Source organism: Monopterus albus, unplaced genomic scaffold (genome assembly GCF_001952655.1).
Source record: "Monopterus albus unplaced genomic scaffold, M_albus_1.0 scaffold64.1, whole genome shotgun sequence".
Classification (NCBI taxonomy): domain Eukaryota; kingdom Metazoa; phylum Chordata; class Actinopteri; order Synbranchiformes; family Synbranchidae; genus Monopterus; species Monopterus albus.
The window spans coordinates 492,379-506,755 of record NW_018127944.1 but is presented as its reverse complement, the minus strand read 5'-3'; the positions used below and the strand labels follow the sequence as shown (position 1 = coordinate 506,755).

General features: G+C 39.7%; 2 protein-coding genes across 5 annotated transcripts in view; both read left to right on the top strand.

Moving 5' to 3' along the window:
• Positions 1-6,851, top strand: part of mavs (mitochondrial antiviral signaling protein) — a 7,600-nt gene extending 749 nt beyond the window's left edge. For 2 of the 3 annotated variants that reach the window (XM_020604233.1, XM_020604232.1), the window contains exons 2-5: positions 1,074-1,193; positions 1,747-1,927; positions 3,242-3,906; positions 4,740-6,851. In XM_020604233.1, the coding sequence (XP_020459889.1) occupies positions 1,074-1,193; positions 1,747-1,927; positions 3,242-3,906; positions 4,740-5,471 (1,698 nt within the window). In that variant the 3' untranslated portion in view covers positions 5,472-6,851. Of the gene's footprint in view, positions 1-833; positions 921-1,073; positions 1,194-1,746; positions 1,928-3,241; positions 3,907-4,739 lie in introns of those variants that run through there. The other variant, XM_020604234.1, reaches the window with a different exon arrangement.
• Positions 6,852-7,465: 614 nt separating this feature from the next.
• pank2 (pantothenate kinase 2) lies at positions 7,466-14,257 on the top strand. Of its 2 annotated transcripts, none has more exons than XM_020604220.1 (7): positions 7,466-7,856; positions 8,348-8,700; positions 9,311-9,564; positions 10,342-10,485; positions 10,879-11,002; positions 11,762-11,887; positions 11,986-14,257. In XM_020604220.1, exons 1-7 carry the CDS (start codon positions 7,643-7,645, stop codon positions 12,034-12,036), a joined length of 1,266 nt encoding a protein of 421 aa, XP_020459876.1. In that variant the 5' UTR covers positions 7,466-7,642; the 3' UTR covers positions 12,037-14,257. The 2 variants fall into 2 exon arrangements, with proteins under 2 accessions (XP_020459876.1, XP_020459875.1); XM_020604219.1 differs by having other exon boundaries at positions 10,342-10,518.
• Positions 14,258-14,377: the final 120 nt, after the last annotated feature.

The following is a 14,377-nucleotide window of genomic DNA, read 5'->3' as shown; positions in this document are numbered from 1 at the left end:
ATGTTTTTGGCTCAGCTTGGCATGATTTGCCCTTGTGTCAAGGTGCTTTTTCCCACTGTTACACTACGTTCCTTGTCTCATTAATCTGCAGTTTTTCATCAGCTTAAGCTTGAAAATATTACACAGTAACCGGTCATATTTCTGTAAACACCTGCTCTCTCATTCGCTGACAGCCTGTATGTGTCAGGTCAACCGTGGCCTCAGTGAGATTAGAGTCTAGTGACGAAGACACTGATCTTTGTTTGCTGCCACTGACACTTATTCAGTTTTGAGCCACAGACAGACAGACTGCTGCTGTCCCATGTTTACACTACACATGATTCCCTCTGGCTGTACCCGATAGCAGATCAACTTTACTGACTGTTTAGGTACAAACAAGCCGAGGGGTTTACGATGTATTCATCACACATATGTATACCCAGGCTTTTTATTTGACTCTGTAAAGCTACAAGAATGTGTGGGTGTGTTTGGAGTGACACCTTTGACACTTTCAAGTCAAGTCAGTGTTGTACATTTAAAGTTTAGATATTAAACTGGAGCGTGGAGGTGATTAATCACTGACTAGTCTAAGCCTGTTCACCTTCTTTTGACTCCACAGAGCTACAGCCTTGATAAGTTAGTGCTTTCTTCCCCTTGAATAAGAAAAAAAAAACATTGCAGCTGTGCATTCACATCCTTGGCCCATCTAAAACGAAACAAAACAGAAATGTTAAAATTTCGATTTTTCTTTCACTTTCTCTGACAACAGAACAAAAATCCCCAGACTGTGTTTGTGATCACTGCAGAAAACAAAGATTAAGTTACATCGCTGTGCTTTTTGAGTCCTGTAACATCTCATGTGTAGGAGGAACGGGGAGCATGGAGATGTGTCCAGTGTGTTTTGCCAACTGATGTACTGAAATGTAGGCGTGTTTAGTGAGGTATCCCTCTGAAGTCTACAAACTTGACATTTATATCAGGACTAATTAAAGTCTTCGCTATCTCTGTGCTTATGTCCACACTCTCTTTTCAATATCAGGACTAATTAAAGTCTTCGCTAGCTCGGTGTTTATGTCCACACTCTCTTTTCGCAGATGTTTGCCAGAGACAAGCTGTACAACGGATACCTGCGTCGGAATTTGCCGACCATTGTAAGCACAGTGAAAGTGAGAGAGATTGTCGTCCATCTGCCTTGCTTGACTGATCACGACAGGGTAGGTTTCCTTAGGTACACAGCATTAGCAGTTGTAACCAAACTTTTTGATATTAGCGCCAACTGTACCTGAATTTTGTACAGTACATTTACCATAATACTTAATCAGATGGTCCCAGATGTTAACTGCTTAGTGTCTAACACAAAGAGCTGCACATGAACTTTGACCAGAGGAACTAGTTGATCAAAGAATAAGTAAACAAGACTGTAAATCTGACCAGAGGGTTGACAGTTTTCAAGACTCAGTGCAATGGACACATTTTATGTTGTACCAAAAGGCAGTGAAGTTGTGCACCATTATTATCACGGTTGCTGTTCTTTATTACGTCTTGATTGTCATTGTATTACTGTTGTGATGGCAACTATATCCCAAAAGGGCATTTAAAAAAAGACACTGTAATTGTAGGTATAAACATGAATAAATATTGTCATGCAAATGAAAAAAAAATCACCTCCAGTGTTAAAAGTCATTGAGGAGAAACTAAGTACTACTATTATTAATTGACATGAAATTGTATGTGTTTTGTCTGTTTTTCAATAAAATGTCATTTTAGGAAACTATAGAGGCTAAAAGAGAGATTAATGGGAATCATGATGCCATGATGCTTCTGCTGGATTGTCTGAAGAGGAGAGAAAACTGGCCAGAGCAGTTCATTCAAGCACTTGAGGAGTGTGAGCACACAACTATTGCAGCTGATATTCGAGCTGAATACAACTCTCTGAGAGGCATTAACAGTAAGTGAGCAAGTTAATTTACCTAGTACTGTGTATTCTAATGTCAGGATCATATGTTGCTAAAAGAATATGCAGAGAATGAACAACATTTGGTGCTACTATAGCTAATCGTCATCTTTCTGTTTCCCTGTGTTCTACATAGTGTGTGTGACATTAAAGGAGTAAATCTGAGTCCAGTTGAGTGTAATCTGCAACAACAGTTTAGGCTCAGCATTCTTCTAGAATAGCATCAGTTTGTTAATGTCACCAAAATATAAAATGCCAAATGGTTCATGCAGAACAATCAACAAACATGTAGTAATTATGAATGTGCAAAAGTATACACATTTTCATCCATATACTTGAGTGTGTGGACACTGGAGCACAGTACATTGCAATTGTTTGGAAATAAATGCATAATGTTTGCAATTTTAATAGTTTTCTGCTCAGACCAGGTTCTTGGTGAGCAAGTGAACTGTACTGTAAGATGATTTATGCAGTGTCTCCCTGTTGTCTGGCCTCAGAGATAACACACAACTATGTTCAGACATGTGTGTGAGAATGGAGACCTTCAGTAACTGAGCATGAAGCTCCAAAAATTCCAAAATCGTAAACTTATAAATTGTAATTTGGATATCTGTAAGTAATATACTGCAAACTGAACACTTCAGTGAGAGTCAGTGGAAATAGGCGTCATATATGATTGATGACAAACAGATGGGACATAAAGTTGACAGAAGAAACATATTGTAAAAAATAAAGAGACTCAATATCTATGAAATCATAAGGAAACTGCTTTCAGCTAATTGCATTTAGCAAGAAAAGACTCTTATTTGTCTGTAGTGTGTCCTTGAGGGTAAAAAAATCTAACCTAATCTAAAAATTTAATCTAAAAGCACAAAGTTCAGATGCATGATGAAAAACGGTGAAAATGATCAATTTAATTCTGGCATTATGTTTTATAGTTAGTACATAATTCTCAGCTGGCTGCATTTTGGGCCACTGTCTAACTTTAGTATCTGTATTAGCTATATTTTCGGCAACTTCAATGTATTACTAACACTGATTGAATATATACTGTGTTATATTATGAAAGATATGGATCACATATTAAACAGAAGGTTTTGTGTTATTTTCTATGCTGTGGAGATTAACTTGCTATGGCATGTTTCTGGTCCGGTGAACTTCAGTGCATTTGTTTGGTGTTAAAATGGGTAAATGATAAACGAATCACTGTATAATATCAGGGTTAGATAGTCCTTCAGGATTTCTCAGAGCTTTAGACCTTAATAAGCATAACAGATTTAAATGACCATATTGTTTGTTCTGCCCTAGATCTTAACCCTGGCGCTGGTGTTGTCAACGTACAGGTCCATCCAGCACCATCGGCCCCTCCAGCACCTGTTGCCTTGCCAGCTGAAGCGTCAGCTCCTCCACAGCCTGCTGCCCAGGCATCACCCCCTCTGGAAAACGCTGTGCAGCCACAAGCCGCCCAGAGCTCAGCAGCCCAAGTTCCCAAGGCTGTTTCTCCACCTGAGCCTCCACAGTCAGCTCAGATTGACGTGGCACCGCCTCCATCAACACTTCCTCTGTCCCCTGAGACCCTACACACTCCAGCCCGCACACCACCTCCGGTACCAAAGAGGGAGCTTTTTGCTCATCAGGAGCCAGAGGAAAACTCTGAGTCAGACATCCAGGATGTCTCTGGTGATACGGGTGTCAGCCCTAATCAAGTGAGCGCAGGAAGCAGCCAGGTTTCAATCAGCTCTGTTTCAATCAACCCTCTGTCCCGCCCAGAGTCTCTGCAAACAGCAACAACAAGCGCCGAGGACAGGCCACCCCAGAGTTCCTCTCAAACTCAGGCAAACTCACATTTGACCAGTGGATCTTCCAAATTCACAGTGACCCCAAAGAAGCCCCCAGTCCAGGACACCAGACCTCCTATGGAAAAGGTACATGTCCTGGAGCCGGACGAGACTTCTGAACCTCCAGCCACACAGGTGATTATCAATTTATACTATGCTATATATGCAACTTCAGTATTTAGGTATAAAAAACAAAAGATCCTGCACACTCCTCCTCACTTTATTATCACGTTATTAAAATATAAAATAAATTCATTAATGACTTTTACAATACCTTATGAAGGCCTGAGGACTGAAACGCCATTAATAGAGCACAAGTATGCACTGCACACAGTGTGAGAAGAGTTTAACCCTGTTACCTGTTACCTATAACCAAGTGTCTCATTTATTTGATTTGTGACATAACAGAAGTTGTAGTTGTAGATGCTTTGCAATCTGGTGTATTTTCTGCTTCTTTGGCCGCTATAATTGGTATTTTTTCTCCTCTGTAATTGACTGCTTTGTTATTAACTTCTATTTAGCTTAATAAGAATTATCTCCAGAGACATCACTTTGAGAAATTCATCTATAATAATAAACAACTAAATTGTCCCAAGGTGCTAATGAAGCATTTTAGGGTGAAGTGTTTTAGTATAATGTTAAGGGTTTTTAAAATATGTTCATGAGGCCAAAGTTAATGATACATCTAATAATATAAAGCAAAATTTTCATCGTGACATTTTCACCCAGCAGCGCAGTGTATTTGAATGAAAAACTGAGTTACCAGTTTATTAACAGACCTGTTTAAACTAGTAAAATCCTGCAATAATTCCTGTCTTTGTAAAGCTTACAATGTTCATTTATTGTTGACACTGTCAGTGAAGGGGTATATTTAAAGTTTAGTCTTGTCAACTAACAGAATATTAGAAAAATGTTTTGTCCATCAACTGATTTATAAAAATGACATGTGGCATCCATTCCACCTGCAGGTTGTTGAAAACAGCCGACAGAGAGAAACGGCAGCTGCAGCTTCCCCCCTACCTGCTGCCGCGGTGGTGGGCGCCTCTCACTTTGACATGTATCTGAGCAAACCCGGCCAACTCGTCAGCGTCCCACCACAGGATCACACTGTGTACTCCACCAGCGAGCTGTGTGCTCTCCCTGCACACGGCTCGCTGGTGGAGCCCTACTCAGGAAGCAGTGAACGTCTGGAAATAAGCGAGGCTGCACTGAACACTGTGACCTCTGTTCAAGTTCCTGCAGTGTTTACTGTCTCTGGACTGCCATGTCAGGAGAATGGTGTTGCTCTTGACTATTATGAACCAGAGGAGAACCAGTATGAGTCTCCGTGTCATAGTTTCGGAATACAGGATGTGCGGATGAATGTGGGGCAAGTATCCGAGGAGCCGTCTATTCTTAACCTAGACGGTCAACCCACAGCTCCACAAGATCAAATCGTCAACGCTGAAGCAGCCAAGGAGTTCTGCTGTGCATCGCCATCCTCCGCCACCACTGCTGATACTGTATCGAGTTTAAACACCCACTCCAGTGAGAACTACCACCCCTCTGAGCCCGCACCAGCTGAAGTTTCACCAGAGCCGCTACCGGATTCAGAGGGGAGTATAGCCTCTAGGATGCTGAGAACTAATCAAAAGTACATTCTGATTACTGCCGGAGTGAGCGCCCTTGTACTGCTGTCAGTGTGGAGGTTTAGGAAATAAGGGAATTTGGCTTTAAGGCTGTTGAAAGAGGATTTTAAGGGTATGGTGCCTTACTGTAGTCACTGGACAGGGATGGCATGAGCCTGCAGTTTAATAATTACCTATAGTTATAATAGCTGACTTGCCCGACCTTTGATCATGTTATTAATTACAAGTCTCTTGTTAAGTTGGACTGTGTTTTATCATTTTAGTAGGGGAATTCTTAGAGCTGGGTTGAAAGCTGATCTTATTTGTGCTGCACTTATTTGATGTGTAAAGCTACACTGAGGCTGTGTATTAACGATAGAAATGTTGTACGTTCACTTATCTGATAAGCACTTTTGAAATAAGGCTGTTGTTGTCTTTCTGTAAGGATCATTGTATCATGGACCTAAATTCTGCTGGATATGCACTGAAAGTAGGAGAACCGGCATCATAGGCCGTAATGTTTCATTTCCTCTTGATACTGGTAATGTATGTGATATCCGTGCAAATACTCAGTCATCCAGGTCGTAGTATGTTTTTTCAGCATACTGTATGTGATGCAATGAACTGCAGCTAATGCACTGTCTCTATTTATTTGTACATGCAGTATATATTCTGTACATTACAATGGCTTCAGAAAGTATTGACCCCTTCACCTTTTGTGCACTTTATGCTGTAGATTAAGTTTAAATGGATAAAAGTGACCTTTTGGAGTTTGCCAGATGGCATTTAAAACACTCTGAGAGCACTGGAGAAAGGATTTTCTGGTGTGAGACAGAAGTGAAACCTTCTGAGCAAAACTCCAAGCACCAAGCACAGCTCATCTCCTGCTAATACCATCCCTACGGTGAAGCGTGATGATGGCAGCACTGAGGGATGGATGGAAGCAGCCAAATACTGACAGTTCCTTGAACTTTTTTACTTTGGGTTATTGAAAGAAGAGTCACAGGCAAAATGGCCATTTTAGAAAAACGACAAATTAAATCTACAACAAAATAAAGTTTACAAAATGTGAAGGAGCCTGAATACTTGTTAAAGCACCTGTATATATTGTAGGTATTTCAATGTATATTAAGACTGGTGTGTCAGAAATATACCAAAGCACTGTCTCAGATATTCAGCACTCAAAAAAGAATTGGCTGAACACTGCATTATATTACATATTTTGAAGTGTATTTGGTTCTTAGTCTGGACCAAAAGTCCCAAACGTTTTTTAAAGCCATTGCTCTACTGAGACAAATAACTCAACACAATGAAAATTGGGTTTTTAAATGGCCACTATGATGACTGTAATGTATCTCTTCAAATTTTGATGTTGAAAATGTAATATAAAAATGTAGTTAATGTATTTTTTAATAATAAAACATTATTAAAGATGTACAGTAAAAACTGGACATGAGCATCTTGCTGTATCCTTGGTAGGCCTACCAAGCAGTGCAAGACAAATAAATTCTTTAAAAATCATACAATGTGATTTCCTGAATTTTTTTTTTTAATTCTGTCTCTCACAGTGGGAATGCACCTACAATGTGAATTTCAGACCCCTCCATGATTTCTAAGTGGGAGAACTTGCAAAATCGCAGGGTGTTCAAATACTTCTGTTCCTCAGCACATCTGTGCTGTCAGTGCCCAGGGTTTGTATCATAATCTGTGTTCATGACAGAGATGGGTTACTTAGTAGTGACAAAGTTTTCACCTGCTACTGATGCTGTATAATTTGCTGTGGGAGCTGGAGAAGAGCTTGTTGCACCCATCTGGAGAACAAAAAGTAACAGTGTTTTAAGGTTTGAAGGCTAATTTTGAAGGTGAATTTTGTATGTATGTTTTCTGCGGGGATCTTTACTTTTTACATCAAAAATCAACAAAACATGTAATTTGCCGAGGGCTGTTCAGATTTTATTTTTTAACTATCTTTTTTTGACAAAGATAATCAACAAAAATGTGACATCAGCATCCTGTGACATGCTGACTGGTTGATACAAATTCTGATTGGTTATGGTTCCTCTCAATCACCCTGTAGCCCCGCCCCCTCGGTCTTGACAGCGAACATAAAGAAGACGTGTATCCCAGCCGTTTGTAAGCATACGGCTAGTTAGCTGCTAATTAACTAGCAAATCATCGGGCTTTACTGTTGTCAGAAATTATTGGCGTTTTGTTGTTTAATTTACCATAAACTATGGCGTATATGTAATTAATTAGTCATTTAAATGGCGTTCAATGGCCACGGGAACGACGATGATACTACCGACAATGACGAAACGCCCACGAAGCAGCCGCGGTCCAGCAAGGAGATGTCCGGTTATTTTAGAGTCGAGCCCAACAAGGAGGCTGCCGCGCCCGCAGGAAGGGCCACATCCGACCGGCAGATGCCCAGCTCGACTGCGAGGCGTCGGAGCGACTCAGTGAGGAAAACAAGGCCGCGTAGGTGTTAACATTACTAGCCTAGCTGGAAATTGTGTATTTACTGGGAAACGCACCTTTGTATGTATGTTATACAAAAATTAATAGCGTTCCTCACAAAAGACAGTCAATGAAAATGCAGGTTTGGAAAGAAAGTCCTGTAATGGACCAGATAAATTCCGTAAAATACATCTGAGTCGCAGTATAATGTGCTGGGATGATGCTAAAACTGACAGTCATTGTGGTATTGGTACTACAGTGTAATATCGGTGAGATGTAGCGGCAGTACATAGCCAGGATCTATTTAGCAACAAGATGGCGTTCGCGGTACACTGTGTACTGTTGCTTCTGTGGATGAAACTGCGTGGGCCAACTGCTGTAATTGTCTCTGTGTCACAAAACCTTAAGATATTAATGATATGCCTTTATTATAATTCAGTGTAATAAAGGTTTGACAAAATATTGGTTAGTGATTTTCTTTTTGTTTGCATATGTTATGTCACATAATGCAGCATTTCCCTGGTTTGGAATGGACATTGGAGGAACTCTGGTGAAGCTCGTGTACTTTGAGCCCAGAGACATTACAGCAGAGGAGGAGCAGGAAGAAGTGGAGAACCTGAAGAGCATCCGGCACTACCTAACCTCCAACACAGCCTATGGCACAACGGGCATCAGGGATGTTCACCTGGAGCTGCACGACCTGACGTTGTGTGGAAGGACAGGCAACCTGCACTTCATACGCTTCCCCACACACGACCTGCCAATCTTCCTGCAGATGGCTCGCAACAAGCACTTCTCCAGTCTCCACACCACCCTCTGCGCCACTGGAGGGGGGGCATACAAGTTTGAGTCTGATTTCCGCAAGGTGGGTCTGCTATTTTTGTTTGCCTATACAGGTTGGACAGTGAGGATGGACAGGAAAGAAAGGAGACAGAGAGACTCATTAAGTTATAGTATATATACAGCATGTGATGAAAATTCATGTAAAAGCTCAACAGCACTGAGCGTACAATAGCAAAATAACCTGAAATCTACAATTAAAGACGTAGTAATGCATCTTTAATAGTGGATATGAGGACAGATAGGACATTGTATTTAACTTCTCTGATTCTAAGATTCCTCCTGTATTGAGTGAAAAAGTTAACTTTATGACACACTGGTAATCTCATTTTTTTTCCTACTGTAACCCATCAGTGACAAGAAATTACATATATAGAGCAGATATGTGATATATTTTGTACTATCTACAAATTTAGGCAAGAAAAAAGAGTTGCTTGTAAACTTTAATCACAAGAGGATGCAGACGTAATACTTGCGTAAAGTTTTCTTTCTTTTTAGTGAGACCAATTGTAATGAAGGTTCCTGTTTTCTCCCCCCTTCGTTGCCTCCTCCCCTAGTTTCCGTCCTCTGTATTCTTCTGACCATATCCCCATAGTGATGCTATCCATGTTCTCTTTTTTTCTCAACAAAAAAAGATGGCTGACCTGCAGCTTCACAAGCTGGATGAGCTGGACTGTTTGATTCGGGGGATGCTATATATTGATTCAGTGGTATCCAGTGGCCCTTCAGAGTGCTACTACTTTGAAAACCCCACAGACCCAGATCACTGCATCCAGAGGCCCTACACACTGGAGAACCCCTATCCTCTGCTGCTGGTCAACATAGGTTCTGGGGTCAGCATCCTGGCTGTCTACTCTGAGAACAACTACAAACGAGTTACTGGGACCAGGTAACTATTGAAGATTTTCTGTGCACTCATTACAGTGTCTGGTGGACTCTGATTATTAGTCATTTTACAGTTCAAATATGAGAAGATATTTGCCTTTGGTTTCTTATTTGCTAAAGCTTGCTGTTGTGAAAATGTACTTCCAGGGTTAGAATTGATTTAAATATACCAGGATTCTTTACATTTAGGTATTTAAGTAATTAGTGCTCATGATGTTTTTGCAGTACCATGACCCAAGTCCACAGGGAATCCACAGCTTCCTTCAAGATGGCTCAGTTACCCCTTGTTCCATACTTAATTTCAGATTTTGTCTAGAAGGTGAAACTATTTGAAAGATAGAGTGTTAGTCAGTATTGATTTTCAGGAAGAAATGAACACATTAAAATACAATGCAAGATATTTTTGAATTAATTTTGATGATAAATGGAGCTTTCATCTGACACTGCTGACAGACTAAAGGTGCTGTTTAGAGGTCCTATTATATTCTACAGTCTTAGAATAAGCAAAAGCATGACTAACAAAACTACTGTAAGGTAAGAATAGCATTACACATTTAAAAATACATTGGTTTGCTGTGCATGTCACTGGCCCACAACAGAACATGAATGATTTTGAAATGGGAGTCTGTAAAATGTACCCAAAATTAATACACTTGAGTATTAGACTGAACGTTTGTCAGAGACATTTATTTTCATCCTTAGTTCTAGACTCCAAATGTGAACTTGTATTTCACATTTCTACTACACTTCTAATGGTTTGTGTATCTGTGTGTGCTGACAGCCTCGGTGGTGGGACCTTCCTGGGCTTGTGTTGCCTGCTGACTGGCTGCTCTACTTTTGAGGAAGCTCTAGAAATGGCTTCTCAAGGGGAGAGCACTCGTGTGGACAAGCTGGTTCGGGACATTTATGGAGGAGACTATGAGAGGTTTGGGCTGCCAGGCTGGGCTGTAGCCTCAAGGTGCGGTTTACAGCTGCGTTTGTGTTCACACTCTAGGTCACAATGCCTGCTTGTGGTGGATTCCAGCATAAATGGAATCACAGCCTTAATGAAGCTGGGATCCAGGGCAGTGCTAAATTTACTTTTCCTATCCTAAGGTGAAAACAAGAAGCCTTGGTTTCAGTTTGATGCATTTTGGGCAACATATTTTCATTCACAGTTTGAATGTCCATCAACTATCTGAATGTTCTATGTGTTCCAGTTTGTTACATAAAAATAATCTGGTCTGAATGATGCTTTTGGGTTGGTCATTTGACACACAAGATTGCTGAATTTGAACAAGCCTCTGAAGTATTTTTGTCCTGTGTTTTGATGTGATAGTTTTGGCAACATGATGTCCAAAGAAAAGAGGGAGTCCGTGTCCAAAGAGGACCTGGCCAGGGCAACACTCGTCACCATCACCAATAACATCGGCTCCATCACCAGGATGTGTGCTCTCAATGAGGTTAGTAACAGGTGGGATGTTAATAGCTGGGTACGTGTGTCAGTTTGGTCTTTGTCTTGTATAATTTAGTATGCAGTGGCAGGAAGGTTGGCTGGTACAAGGCATTCTAGATGAATATGTGGTTGTCAAGACATGGACCAGGAAATGTTTTAAAAATTTGTTCATGTAATTACTACTTAACAGTGGTCTGCAGCAGTCAAACAGCCGATACAGTTCTAACAGCATCAGAACAGCTGTATAACTTCCAAGTTCAGAATATGGAATTGCTTCTGAAATGTCTTGATGCAGAGGTTGTTACAAACCTACTACACAGGAAGGGGCAATGAAATGCTCAAGAGTTCTTAATTGCTTAGTGTTTGTATCAAATTCAAAATTTTGCATTTGGAAAATAAAGGGATTTGAAAAGTCATTGGATCAACCAGTCCTGTGGAGTGATGCCATCCTCTCCAGTGTGCCTGCTCGCTGTTTCCTCTTTGCATTCAGCCTCTTTACGGTGCTGCCTTGTGGCATCTTGATCAAGCAGCATTGTACAGGGCTATGAAGGCATAGAGGAGGTAAACTGCTTTACTGTTCAATTCAACAACCAATTAAAGACACACACACACACACAAATCTAAATAGAAACCATTAGTATAATCACTGCCCTAGGTAACATAAAGTGTCAAGTTAAACATGTATCAGATTGAATTTAGTAACAGTAGTAATGAGTGTTTTTCTGCATATGCCTAAATATTTTCATCCCAATCTCTCTTTATTAAGAACATTGAGAAAGTGGTGTTTGTGGGCAACTTCCTAAGAGTGAACACTCTCTCTATGAAGCTGCTGGCCTATGCCATGGACTATTGGTCCAAAGGCCAGCTCAAAGCACTCTTTCTGCGACATGAGGTAACTGTAGCACACATTCCTCCTCACAGACCAAAAGTGTAGTTTTGTGCTTTGATGGGCTCAATAATTTCTAACTCAGTTCTTTTCACCCTTTTTAGGGTTACTTTGGTGCTGTTGGAGCTTTGTTAGACCTTCTGCATACATCCTAATCCATCCCAGCTATATCCACAGAAGTACTTGTCATCTGCTGCAAAGACCATTAGCACTTTAGACTGTTCAAAATCTGTTCCAGGGTGGGATATTTCCTCAGCCACTAGCCAATTACTGGTACATTTTGGCTGTGGGAGGCAAACTGTCAAACATTTGGAAGTCCTGTTATGCTTTCAGAGATCGAGCTAGTTTGCTAAAGTACTCAAGTGGCTTCTAAATTCTGACACATCTGCTGTTGTGGTCGGTGGATGAAAGTCAGTTTTCCCGCACTGACCAAAGTTGTATTTAGCAAAGGTGACAGAGTTAGTGTGTGTAGGATTTTGCAGAACCAAGGTTTGATCTTAAACCTCTCAAGGAAATTCACCACAGTTGCCTGAAATAACACTTGTTGTGTCATAGTCTTGTCATGTGGACTGTACTTTACCTCAGTGGGTATCAGAGCCTGGGCCATATATTTGGAAGTACTTCCTAGGTTTTTTCCCTTCATAATTGCATAACTGATGGATGGGGGATGGACTCATCTAATAGGATTATATTGAGTATATGGGTGACAGGATATAAAGATAAGCAAAGGAAAGACTTTACTCTAGAAAAGCATGGGTTTATGAACATAGTTTTAGGGGCTACAGCTAATGATGATTTGCATTGTTGATCAATTGTATATTATTTTTCTGATTGCTTGATTATTTGTTCTAAAATTAATATAAACTCAAAGATACTGAATTTACTGTCACATAAGACAAAGATAAGCAGGAAATATTAACATTTGAAAGAAAAAATTTAACATATTTCTTTTAAAATTTACTTGTTTAAGCTTTTTTTGAATAAATGTTTCAGCATATTGATAGGAATAACATATTAACTGACATTGTTCAGTTGTAAAAAATACTTGCTAACTGACTGTACTGGTCATTTTAGTGTATTATAATGTGATCAAAGTGTCATTGTCCTAATAGTACTCCCATCCACCTGATAACTCTTGGTAAGGTAAAACACTGCGAATCATTAATGATCACTAATGTTAGTATTTTATTAACTGTGAGCACTTACTCTTTGTCACTAATTGGATTGAACCCGAGGATGTGAATGGCAAATGGCACACTGGATATTGATTTACATTTAAACCCACACATCAGTCTTTCTTAATTAACACCACAATTGTTAAAATGCACAAGAAGTCACTGTTTCATCAGCTATGTGCTTTAATGGAGAGTTTAACTGTTAGTATTATGATATGTGTATATTGTGGGCTGTTTCTTACCCCAGTAAATATTTAAATGTTACAGTACTTTTGCCAACTGAGATATGTTTTTGTACAGTTCATGTACCCATTTGTTTACTGCAACAGTGTTGTTATCAAGAAATCTAGATAATCAGTGTTGGGGTTAATGCCACTGCATTGAGTATGGTAAAGCATGAGTCATGAGTCCATTTCTGACCACACGCCTCTGCCCTGCTGAAGTAGTGTTGAGCCACTGTATCCTTCTACTTGCAGAGAGAGGTCAGAGATTTTGTGCACAGAAAATACATCATAATTGGGGCATTATAACACTGAGTTTTACCTACATTCAAGAAGAAAATATTAAAATTAATGTAGAGACTTGATGCATTCCTCCAATGGATGTTTTAAAACCTGCAAGTCCAAGCTAGTTCTGTTTATATTTAACGTGTTCAGTATGTATTGATGTTTTGAATTTAATGTGTCTGGGTCAATTAGTCTTCCCGAGGTTCTCTTTTAAGGAGGCATACTGTATGCCTATAGCAGGGCAGAACTTGAGCGTTCGAATATTGTGTCTCTCATTTGTCTGTTTTTAGAAGTTATTTCAGGTGATGCTTAGCCATCCCATTTTAATGGCACCTGTTTGCTCAGTAATTAGTCCATCGATGGATTACAGGGACCATAAAGAATCAAAACAATTAATGAAGAAATTTGACTAACAAAATTGTTGAAAATCCAGTGGTTTTTCAGTTGTCATACTGTAGATAATATATCTGTAAAATGTATATACACCACATTTAAATGAACTACCTGTCATGTTTTTTTTTTCTATGAAGCAGTAATAAATCAGTAATCTGATTTATAGGAAACACTGATTTCTAATGGTCATGGTTTCTCTGTTATTTGCGGGTACATTGTGAAGAAAACATTGTACTTTTTTGTAACATTGATTTCAAGTTTCTTATTGAAGTGTTCCTGTTCAATACAAACTGTTCATATCATTGTCTTTGTGACTAGTTGTGATGTTTTTATTGTTTTGGTTTTTGTTGTAGTAGAGTACAAGTATACACTCAACAGCCATTTCATTAGGTACACGTGTACAATTGTCTGCAATTCAGTTC